The following is a 12734-nucleotide window of genomic DNA, read 5'->3' on the forward strand; positions in this document are numbered from 1 at the left end:
AAGACATTTTTTAAAATCACAAATAGCTTTAAAAGGTTATGGGCTCAGTCATGGCCAGCAGGTGGTGATAGAGAATGGCAAGAAGATTTTGAAGTCCATCCCAGAAACCAGCAACTCAGCACAGTAAAGGATATTTTTTGCAGATTTACCCCTTGATCCATGTCTGTTGAACTTCCTGGCACGACTTAGTCTCAAAGTTTAGTTCATTAAATTTTACTCTCTCTTTTTTTACAGTTCATTAAATCTTTACTCCCCCCCCCCAAAGGACTTTCATTGGTGATATTTTCCAATTCAAAATTCTGAATATGTGGCTTGTTTCCACTTTACACCTGTGAATTCTCACTTACAACACCTTCACTTGATAAGCCTTTTGTTAGTAAGCCAAACATTCGCTGCTCTTGAAGACTGGGAAGTCAAAAAACTGCATGCCAAAGCACACTAAGTGGTGTCTCAGTGCTTTTCGCAAGGAGAGCTGTAACTGCTGCTCTTTAATCACGGGAGTCAGTCTTTCAAGAGGTAGGTTTCTTCCAGTAGCACCTTAAAGACCAACTAAGTTAGTTCTTGGTATGAGCTTTCGTGTGCATGCACACTTCTTCAGATACACACAGTGTATCTGAAGAAGTGTGCATGCACACGAAAGCTCATACCAAGAACTAACTTAGTTGGTCTTTAAGGTGCTACTGGAAGAAATTTTTTTTATTTTGACTATGGCAGACCAACACGGCTACCTATCTACTAAGAGGTAGGTTGTTGGCCTCCTCTAGCTATTCAGTTTCTGGGTCAGTACTCCAGAACTCTGGCGGCCTGTCGTTTCCCCTTCTGTTTGCACATACACGGTTACAGTTCAAATGTCTCCTGGGGACGGGGAGTTCTGGCTGCTTGCTTAGGGCATCTTATGAGCTTTTCTAGACAAGTTTCTGGGCTCAGAAACCTACCCCCCTCCCTCCACCACTTTGATGCTTTCAAAAAACCTCACACAACTGTTTTTACACTGGATTTTTATCCAGACAAATTTCTTTCTTCTGCTTGTCACCCTACAATAAAAAAACAACTGCAGAGCAGAAAGAGACCCCGAGGGTTGCCCAAGCCATCCCTCTGTAATGCAGGGAATGCCAACCAAAGCATAGTAGTAGTAGTAGTATAATGGTAGTAGTATAATAATTGAAGGCAAATTCCCATTTCTTCCTCAAACAATCTCTGCTGAAAGCCTTCAATGAACAAGAGTCCACAATCTGGTTAAGTGTTCCAGCAAAAGTGGATCATTTAATGTTATTCTTTCAGCTCGTATCACTGGTGATTACTACCTGTTCAATGTCTGGGATAGAAATTTCAAGGTTGGGGGTGTTCCAAGAAAACTCCTTGGATTCTTGACCAGGGAACGGTGAAGATATGGAGCAAATGAATTTGCCCTGGGCTGAATGAAACTTGCTGCTTGCAGTTTGCAAAGCACATTTGCAAAGCAACTTCCTCCTGAACACGTTATCATGTACAGAAAGCTGGCAAGACATTGTCATGTCTCTTGTTTCACAATTTTGGGGCTGGAAAAAAATATAAAGGTGTAAAACAGTTTGCTTTTCTGAAACTCTCTGCAACAACACTGTCTCCTTCACTTGAGGTCTTCTCTGGACAACAAGCTTAATATGAGTCAGCAGTGTGATGCAATTACAAAAAAGCTAATGCTGTTTTAGGCTGCATCAGCAGATATATAGTGTCCAGATTAAGGGAAGTAATAGTTTTCTCCTGGGACTAGGCTACATTTGTAAAGATAAAGCTCTTTCTATGCATTATAACACTATGACACCAGATGGCGCAGTGGAGTCCCATTTTTCGCCAAAGGAACTTCCCTGTATGAAGTTTACAATGCATTTAAGTGGGGAAGGATATCAGTAATAAAAATGAATGTGAAGTTACTTTCCAAAATGTATAAACTGTTGCTAGAATGGTATGCTAAAGACGAATACATTAAATCAGTGACTATACAATAGACAAGAGATACTGGGCATAATATACCATTCTCATCTTGGGAAAAGTTATGGAGGAAAGATTTAAAATTCACAGCATGCTGTGCATGGAAAACTTTGTGAGAATGATGTATCGTGGTATCTAACACCTACTAAATTAGCAAAAATGTATAGAACAGCTACAAATATTTGTTGGATATGTAAAGATAAAGAAGGCACCCTCCACCATACGTAGTGACCTGCAAGATAACAAAAGCATTTTGGGAAATGATATATAATGAGTTGAAAAAAATATTTAAAATAACCTTTGTGGAAAAACCCAGAAGCGTTTTTACTAGGAATCTAAGGTGCAGAAATATGAAAGGAGCAGAAACGACTATGTATGCTACGACAGCAGCGCCGATATTTTTGGTTCTGAGAAGGAAACAAGATAAAGTCCTTACCAGAGAGGAATGGTTGAGAAAAAGGATGGACTGTGCCAAAATGGCAAAAATGACCGGAAAGATTAGAAACCAAGAAGAATAACTTTAATAAGGAATGGGGAAAATTTGTAAGTTCCCTTGGAGAACACTGTACACAATTAAAAACATTGGCAGCAATGTAACAACACTTGTAACAAGAACTATGGTAAGAATGGAATTTTAGGAAAAACTGGAGAACATTATATGATGCAGTGAATGGAATCCATGGAATCTCAGCTCAGGGAAGTCCAAGGATTCAGAGAATCGTATACGTTTATGATTATGACTTTTATTTGAATGTGAATGTTAATTGTAAAATTGAACAATATTTTAAAAATACAATGTGTTTAACTGAATCACTTCTTTGATATGTATTGATCCAGCCCTGCTCTGGAGGGTAGGACTCAAATCAATGGCTTCATGTTACAAAAAAGAAGATTCAGAAATAAACATATGGAAAAACTTACTGACAGTAAGAGCTTTTTGACGGTGGAATGGTCTCCCTTGGGAGATTGTGGACTCTCCTCCTTGGAGGTATTTAAGCAGAAGTTGGATGGCCATGTGTCGTGGATGTCTTTAGCTGAGATTCCAGCATTGGAGGGAGTTGGACTAGATGGCCCTCAGAGTCCCTTCCCACTCTACAATTCACTGGGACCCGGGGGAATGCCATGACCTAGAACCAAATGTAGAAACCCACTGGGGTAAGCACAGCATGTAGGCAATTCGGATCATACATTGCTTTCAGAGAGTGACTACAGTACTAATATTTCTGCTCTAAGTCGGTTTCTAAGAAGCACTGTCCTTGTCCTTCTCCACTGATAGAGTCAGAGGCACTTTCCACCCACAATCCATCCCAAGAATCAGATTTACAAGGATTAAGAAGACCTGTGCCATTCAAGAAGGCCTGTAGCTGGCCCACACTACCAAATCAACATGACAAATTACAGTAGAATCTGATCTATAAGATGCAAGGCCAAAATGGAGGAGGTGCAATAATAATAATCAAAATATCTTTCAAACGCGGATGTCCCGCCCCACAATGAAGTAGTAACCATAGTCGTAATTAGTACAATCTCTATTTCTCATTGGGACGCAGGTGGTGCTGTGGGTAAAACCTCAGTGCCTAGGATTTGCCGATCGTATGGTTGGCAGTTTGAATCCCCGCGCCGGGGTGAGCTCCCGCCGTTCGGTCCCAGCTCCTGCCCACCTAGCAGTTCGAAAGCACCCCTAAGTGCAAGTAGATAAATAGGTACCGCTTTATAGCGGGAAGGTAACGGCGTTTCCGTGTGCTGTGCTGGTGCTGGTTCGCCAGAGTAGCTTCGTCATGCTGGCCACATGACCCAGAAGTGTCTCTGGACAGCGCTGGCTCCCGGCCTCTTAAGCGAGATGAGCACGCAACCCCAGACCGACTGGCCCGTACGGGCAGGGGTACCTTTACCTTTACCTTTACCTTTACCTGTTTCTCATTGGAACATAATGAACCATGAGTCAAGCACATATGTTATGGCCACAAGTCCATATGCCAGGGATCATTGAGGGTTTTGAGGCATGATGGCATGCACTGGCTGAACACCAAGGAATGGTGGGAGGTACGGCCTGGGGAATTTCCCAGGGATGAAGACTGAGAGCCCAGGGATTGGTGATCAGACAGGGACAGTGTGTGGCAGAGAAAAGTCCAGAAGCAGAAGCAGAGGCAGAAGTAGGAGATAGGAGAGGCCAAGAGGCAGAGATGAGCCAGGCTAGTGAAGGAGCCAGGGTGTCCCCCCCTTCTGCTGCAACAAGCTCCGCTCTACCGGTGTCTTCCAGGACCAGAAGAGGGATGAAGAGGGAGGAGCAGAGAAGGGTGCATCAGTGGAGTCTTAGATAGCATGGAAAGGACCTGTGGAAGGAGGAGAGCTAAACAGCTGTGGGAAGAAGGGGATGTTCACCCTCCACAACTGCCTCATGGTTGCAAGACCTACTGCTTCTTCTAATATTCTAATTATTCTAATAAGAGTTATCTTCTTCTTCTTGTTGTTGTTTAGTCATTTAGTTGTGTCCAACTCTTCGTGACCCCATGGACCAGAGCACGCCAGGCACTCCAGTCTTCCATTGCCTCCCGCAGTTTGGTCAAACTCAGGCTGGTAGTTTCGAGAACACTGTCCAACCATCTCGTCCTCTGTCGCCCCTTCTCCTTGTGCCCTCCTTTTCCAGGGAGTCTTCTCTTCTCATGAGGTGGCCAAAGTATTGGAGCCTCAGCTTCACGATCTGTCCTTCCAGTGAGCACTCAGGGCTGATTTCCTTAAGAATGGATCGGTTTTATCTTCTTGCAGTCCATGGGACTCTCAAGAGCCTCCTCCAGCACCATAATTCAAAAGCATCAATTCTTCGGCCATCAGCCTTCTTTATGGTCCAGCTCTCACTTCTATACATCACTACTGGGAAAACCATAGCTTTAAGTATACTGCCTTTGTTGGCAAGGTGATGTCTTTGCTTTTTAAGAGGCTGTCTAGGTTTGTCATTGCTTTTCTCTCAAGAAGCAGGAGTCTTTTAATTTCGTGACTGCTGTCACCATCTGCAGTGATCATGGAGCCCAAGAAAGTAAAATCTCTCACTGCCTCCATTTCTTCCCCTCCTATTTGCCAGGAGGTGATGGGCCCAGTAGCCATGATCTTCGTTTTTTTGATGTTGAGCTTCAGACCATATTTTGCGCTCTCCTCTTTCACCCTCATTAAAAGGTTCTTTAATTCCTCCTCACTTTCTGCCATCAAGATTGTGTCATCTGCCTATCTGAGGTTGTTGATATTTCTTCTGACAATCTTAATTCCGGCTTGGGATTCATCCAGCCCAGCCTTTCACATGATGAATTCTGCATATAAGTTAAATAAGCAGGGAGACAATATACGGTAACTGGGAATTACATTTATTGTGATGATGGGTTTCAAGAGTAACTCTCACTGGCTTGAAATCAACAGGGGAGCAGAATTTGTAAACTAATGGGAGGTCAGAGCAGGGAAACTGAGGCGAGTAGAAAAGAGGCGCGTAGGTGTTTGTGTACAGCATATAGTAACAGCTAACTAATATTGCACCATGTACAAGTCTTTAAGTACATGTGGGAGGATTATAGAGAGCATAATCCCACTTAAGAGTAGACATGATGAAATTGCCTGACATGACTAATTTAGTTTCATTAATTCCAGTGAGTGTACTGTGAGCATGATCTTACATAAATAAGCCCCAAAGATCCCATTTTGTTGCAGGACTTGCTGCTTCTGTCACTCCTGCGATTGAATCACAATAGGTTCCGAATCCCCCAAGTGGATCAGGATGTCTATTCCTCATCAGCAGAAGCGTGTAGAAACCTTTTTGAAATTATGATTTAATCACAGACATACGTTACAGCTCAATTGCCAGGAATTAAAAGAATAATATCAGCACCAATCATTCTGTGTGACTTCAAAGAGCAAGAAGGCGTGGCAGGAAGCCTGAGGAGCAAGTGCAGAATGTTGATGAGAGATAAAGAACTGGCTCCTTTCCCAGCCGGATTTTCCCGCTGGATATCTTTTTTAATTAAGTGTGGCTAGTCCTCATGCCATCATATGACACATTAGTTGGGGTATATGAAAACCTGGCTTCAGCACATGTGGAGATTTGGTTGATTATGAAATCTCTAAGAAGCACAAAAGACAGACTCATGTAGCAAAGGCTCCTCCAGAAAACTTTTTGATTACACATTCATCGTAATTTGTGCTCATAATAATTTCAAGGTGGTTACATCCAACTCCATTTTCAATAATATTTATGCCTGCAAAGATTTTGAGGTGGTCATACAGTTTCATTTCCATTCTATCACATCCTTTAACTTTCTACTGAAAACTACATATGCACAGACTTCTTTTTGTTGCACTTTTGCAATAGAAATAGTTTCCCCAGACAGCAATAATGCGGGAGTGTTCAGGAAGCATTGCAGAAGAACTAACAAAGTGGAATATTCTTCTCAAGAATATGGCACAGAATTCACCCTCAATAAAAATCCTGCCTGGTGGAACCAGTAGAACTAGTAACTGGTTGACATTACACATTCTATCCTTAAAAACGATGTGGGGAAAATTGGCTGAATTGGGTTTGTTTGCTGAAACTTTTCAGCATACTGACTAAAACAAACAAATAAATAAATAAATAAATAACCAAAATAAAAACAAAGAAAGGAAAAGAGAGAGAGAGAGAGAGAAATGCCAAGCCCTCTCTCAAAGATACGTCTTAGCTCTTGTCTCACACAGAAGGGAGTGGCTCCTAGCTTTCACCTGGGTGCTTCCCTTTCTTCCCCCAGTCTCCCACCCTGCCTCTCACACAGGGTCTTTCACTGGCCAGATATCAACTTCATGTGTGTATTCAAAATATTCTAAATGTTCATTCCAGTATGAATCAAGAATAGTCCTCTTCCAATCCAGGATGATGACTTTATCTCTCCGCCCCCCCCCAAAAAAAATTCCAACCTTTCCTCCATATTTGAAAACAATAAATCCTTCATTTTTATTTAAACAGGAAACTCTCCACTGTAGTCATTTATTTTAAAAAAATCCATAGTTATTTACTTGTTGTATATTCATTATTTTACACCCGTGTTTATATCTTGCAATTCCATTTCCTGTAGGGAAATTTATCAAGAGAAAAAGAAAAGAACTTCCATTTCTACCACTTCCATTCTTTTCCAAATAGGGTCACCAGAAGCTTGATAGGTTTTTCCTCTAAATTCCCTCCAAATTATACCCAGAATCCTTTCTGCATTATCTTGTAATTCTCTGCTTTAGAGAGACTAAGCAGCTCTTACATGCAAAGGCATGAACTTCAATAAACATGGTTTGTTCTGAGATGGCAACTTTTCACATTGATTTCTGTAAGTCATTATTTCTCACTGATTTTTCGTAGGTATATTATTTTCAAATGGTCACACCTGGAGGCAACAAAGACAGTTTGGTGTAGTTACTATGCGGAAGCTGGGGCTGGGGAAGAAAGGCATGGAGCACCAAATAGCAGAGGAGGCCCATCAGCTCGTGGAAGTTTTGCACGTTTGCACATTCAAAGTGTATGTGATGAGGGGCGATGGTGCTGAGCTGGCGTATGAAGATATATTTGTGTACAACCTCTGTCCATTTTAGAAAGGAATGTGATATGTTTTTCTTGGTTCCTAATGGAGATCCCAGCAATTTCTCTTGACCACCATGAACTCCCACTCTCAGTATGAACAGGAGCAGCTGAGCTAACATTAGTATAACTTTATTCTGCAGGACAACCACTTGACCCCTCCATGCCCATCGGTAATTCAGTCTCCAACGTGATATGTCCTGTGGCTTTTGGGCACTGGTTTGCTCTTGAAGATGAACGGTTCCAGAAGCTGATGGAAGCCATGGATTTTGTCATAAAAAAATTAAGTAGCTTTTGGCATATCGTGAGTAGTTGTTTTCATTTCTCCTAAGCCAAACAGGTCCCCCTGAATATCACAAATCAGGGCCTTAATACCACAAATCAATATTTTGGAATCCATTATGATAGAGGATAGAGGGTTGAAGAAGTGACATCAGGTTTAAATTGATCTGAGATAAGGGCCACTTACTATCTCACCGCCTGCTCAATTTCTTATGAATTTTATCATTGAGATAAAATAAAAAGCATGAGTAAGAAGACTTTGTCCACCACAGAAGACTCTTTGGAACAATGAGCTTCAGAACAGGTCATCTAGAGCCCACCAAAGGGGACAGAGGTGAGCAAAATAATCTTTTCACTAAGGGAATTACATACTTTTGTTGCCATCATGGAAAACTAAATGTGTCTACTCTCTACTGACTTAGCAGTGGCAATGATGATGGTGCCTATAGTGAGGCCCCTGCAGCCAAAACCTTGGCTGGATTTTTTTTAATGAAAGAGAGACTTGCAACTTAAGCACTGTCCCTACTGCTAAGGAAAGCAGCTCCCTCCTGTATGACCCAACTAAACTCTTTTTCCAAACTTAAGTTTAGTTCTCCACATTTCTTCATCCCTTCTGGATCTTTTCTAAAAATGTACTCATGAAACTTCATCAGCATTTTAGTGCTAATTTCTCCTAATGCACACACATGTTTGCAATTTTGCCCGAAGCAAGGCCTGAGTGTTATTTTCACTATTGTATGCATTTTTAGGGACACATGACCATATCATTTGCATTTCCATTTTTGTACGCATCACTTTACTGGGAAACTACAGACAACTTTATATCAGTGTTCTAGGCACATTTGAAACAAGGAATTTCATTAGTGTGACCAGTTTCTGACTTCTGGGCACAGTTCTAAGCCTAAAATTTCCGATTAATGCTGCAGAGTGGAAGGAAAGGAGGACCTTTTTCTGCCTCCTCACTTCCAACCACTCTTTGAAGACTGGAGAAGAGACTGTCTTAACAATATTAGAGGGTCAGGTAGGGCAAGCATGGCTTTGTTTTTTACAGTATTCAGATGAGGACTAGACCATGTGAAAAATGAATGTAAGATTTTAGCTGCAGTTCATTCATTTTCAGCTTTGTATTCTTATTATTAAAAATGCACACCTAAACATTCTGTTGCTCCACCCATAATCTAGGTTTAAGGTGCCATTTAGCTCAGAGCTTTCATATCTCAGTTTCTAACACTGCATTATATCAGTCCAACTTTAATTTTCTAGCTCCTTATGTATTCAGAAAATGTAAGTAATTGATCTTTAATGAGAAAACAAGGAAGGAGAAAAAACATCCTTCTTCAAGGTTTAGTTTTTTGTGTTGAAAGATCAGAATTACTTGACTGGCAAACTGGAAGATTTAATAAATACAATTAAAATTTTAAAAAATGGAGAAGTGTACATTTTGAATGATGGCTGTCTTTCCCTTTGTGTATTAGGCAAATTTGCTTTTAAATGTGAACTTACTTGAATTCCCCCAACACCCACCTACCATAAAAGCCACTAACTTGTTCCAGGAGGGGTCCTCTGATTGTGCCCAGTTTTGGAATGATGCCTGGGAGCTGGGAAAATATTGTGAGCCATAGTTTTCTTTTACATTTTCAGCTAGGGATAATTCACAGAATTCAATCATTGTGAGATTCCAGAAAAGCGATGGACACCTTTCTTCTTCTTAGTGAGAAACTAATATGCTAGCCCTGAAGAATAGTGCAGATCATGTTTTTTAAAGTGCTAATCCAAAGCACAAACGGTGTGACCAAGCTTCCTCATGGTAATGGCAGCATTTCTGCTATCTTTCCTTTAGCTTTATGAAATTCTCCCATGGCTCATGAAAATCTCCCAGGGCCCCACAAGAAGGCCTTGTCCTGCTCAGAGATGGTGCTTTCATTTGCAAAGGAGGAGATAGAGAAGCATAAGGAGAATCAGTCTCTGCATGATCCACAAGATCTCATTGATTTCTATCTGCTTCAGATGGAGAAAGTAAGTATCTGCTTTGAAGCTGAATACTGCTCATCCAATGAATCATTATATTCCCTGTTATAAGTGAATACTAATCTCTTGCCTGGAAACCAGCATCTTTTTTCCTGAATCTCAGTTGAAAATGGCCTTGAGCTCCCCCCAAATATTTCTCAAAGTCAATTTAGTTGCTAAAGTGGGTTGACATCCATCCATAAGCATCTATAGAAATGGCTAGGAAATGTGAGCTTAAAGGACTGGAAACTGAAGTGTGTTAAGGGGTCTTGCTTTGGAGCATTCCTTCTGTACATAAATTATTTTAGATTGATGTTCATCTGACATTCAAATGTGGACTGAAAAAACAGTAAATCCTAAACAAAATACTCTTAAACTAGAGTATGACTTCAAATTCCTGTCTCATCCATCTTCACATCCTAGAAAGGCCAAAATATATTTTCATCCTTCCCTCTTTGAACAATGCTTATCATGATGACAAACAAATGGTTAAATATGTTTAGTGTTAAGTACCATATTTCACCATAATTGTCACATTTTTATGCCAATTATTCTTTTCAAAAAAGGGGGTGTGCGACGATTATTGGTGAAAAACCAAAGTATGACCCTTAATCGAGGAAACAGTGTTTATGAAGAAACATAATTATGTTTATATTGCTTATTACTTGTTACTAACTGTTTTTGGTGTGATTAGGATGCACAGAATATGTGTGAACAGGTACAGGAAGGATAATAGGTAGTCTGAATTGGGGCAAGGCATTCTCATGCACTCTTACAATGCCCTGTGACCATTATGTGGTGAATGCTTTGGGAATGATTTGAAAAAAGGAGCTTGACTATTATATGGTGGTGACCATTAGGCAGTGAAATATGTAGCACACATTTTGAATATCTGCTGCCAGAGTTTCCGTTGGATCCCTCTCTTCATGCTAGTATTGGGTTATTATGCCAACCCACAGATCCTGAAATCTAGCACCAGCAGCTACCACTGTAAATACAGGAAAATGTGTGTGGGTTTCTTATCATAACCAGCTATGAAGCAGAGGGCCGGTCCACCCACAAGGCAGGCTGTGACAGCTGCTTTTTACAGCAGAATGCCAACAGGAGGCATCTCTGGGGGTGTGCTGCCTTGCCATCTGAAGAATTAGACGAGCGACCACAGACTCCTTTCCTCATGACTATGAGAAAACATTTAAAGGGCTGTCCAGAACAAAGGTTCTCTATTATTGTTGCACTCAACAGGAAATGGGTTACCTAGGAGCGAAGAACTAGGGGCTGAGGTCCCTTCAGTGCCCCTATAAAATATGTGAAGGGGCCTGGCTCCGCCAAAGTTCATGGCAATTGCCATTCTAATGGTGGACGTGAGCCACATTATGTGATTGATTATGTGAGGTGGGGCTCACTTGCCCCCTTCCTCATATTTTATTCAAGTTGGCACCTCTGATGGATTGCAACTAGCAAGTGCTCTGTGGAAATAGCAATTGTACTGCACTGTGGTTCGATTCAGCTGCAGGTAGAAGTTTGTTGGCTTTTGCAATTGTAATGCATTTACTATCCTGACCTTCATTGCTGGATTAATAAGAGCTTGAACTCAGAGTTCTTTCTGAAGGCTTTGAAGCCTACATCAGATTGGTACCTTCCCAAGGCACAGGTTACAAGGAGTAGCAATTCCATAAGAGGGAAAGATATCCATATTAAATACCAGATGACTCTCGGGGTACTGGAAGTAGATCACAGTCTCTTGGGAGAAAAATTTAAGGAGAAAGAGACAGCAAGAGAAGGATGGAGGTATGGGCACTTTTGATTGCTCTGCTGGTGCCTCTTCTGATTCTGCACTACCTGAAACAGCTCTGGTCACACAGGCATTATCCTCCAGGTCCTCTCCAGCTTCCTCTTGTTGGAGCCATATGGAGATTTGGATTCAAGATTGATGAAAATACTCTCATTCAGGTACTTATTGCTTAGTAATAACTCAGTCTGATGCCAACAATTCTTTAATCTATTTCCCCCAACAATTGTGATGTTTCAGCTTCAACAATAGAATGGGTTAAAATGGTAAATGCCATAAGCCTCCGTTGTCAGAAGTTGTAAACAATACAAATAATAGTAATAATGTAAATAGTATTATTATTAATATTGCAAAGCACAAAACCATATAAAAGTTGAAAATACGCATTAAACCCTACAGATCAAAAATATTTATTGTATGCTGTTAAACTGAGGAAGGAGGAGAGAACACCCTCAAAGGGAGAATGCTTTATGAAAATCATGGAATATGCAGAGATGGCAAAAATTGATAAAAGATACAAATTTAGAATCTTTTAAAGAAGATTAGAAAACCTTTCCAGTCTATATAAAAAGTTATTTCCCATATGCAAAGACCACAGTGGGGTTTAAACTGTAAGAAAACAGCAGAATATATTAAGAAACATGTTAGAGAGGATCAAATTAGATAAGATGGAACTTTAAAATGCAATAGTATGTAATTCGAGTTATAAACATTGATATTGGGTGAGTGGGAAATCACTTGTTTTGTTGAATTGGAATATAGTGGTACCTCGGGTTAAGTACTTAATTTGTTGCGGAGGTCCGTTCTTTTTTTTTTTTTAAGAATTTTTATTAAATTTCCAGTTAACAAACCAATCATATCACATTAATTCCAAATTATACCAATACATAATAAACTCCAAATATTTAGCGGAATTTTAAATTTTTGTTGGGGGTACCCATGCTTTGAGTTCAGAAAGGGTCCAATCATCTCATATTTCTGCTGCTTTGATGTTCACAAGTCCCATCTTTCCATCTCTTTGTTGCTATCCTTTACAAATCCCGTCTTCCAATCTTCTTGCTGTTAACATTTTTTTTCTTAATAACCTCTGAGTTATCTCCACAAGCGAGT

The 12734-nt window shown here is 40.5% G+C and overlaps 1 protein-coding gene across 4 annotated transcripts in view; it reads left to right on the plus strand.

Moving 5' to 3' along the window:
- Positions 1–12734, plus strand: part of LOC310707401 (cytochrome P450 2U1-like) — a 51880-nt gene that overhangs the window by 21510 nt on the left and 17636 nt on the right. The window contains exons 1-2 of one of the 4 annotated variants that reach the window (XM_083504584.1): positions 7695–7850; positions 9669–9844. The exons of 2 other annotated variants lie outside the window; for them this stretch is intronic. In XM_083504584.1, the coding sequence (XP_083360710.1) occupies positions 9686–9844 (159 nt within the window). In that variant the 5' untranslated portion in view covers positions 7695–7850; positions 9669–9685. Of the gene's footprint in view, positions 1–1246; positions 2895–7694; positions 7851–9668; positions 9845–12734 lie in introns of those variants that run through there. One more of the 4 variants, XM_083504582.1, reaches the window with a different exon arrangement.

Source organism: Podarcis liolepis, assembly GCF_965112155.1.
Source record: "Podarcis liolepis genome assembly, chromosome: 5".
NCBI classification, from domain to species: Eukaryota; Metazoa; Chordata; class Lepidosauria; order Squamata; family Lacertidae; genus Podarcis; species Podarcis liolepis.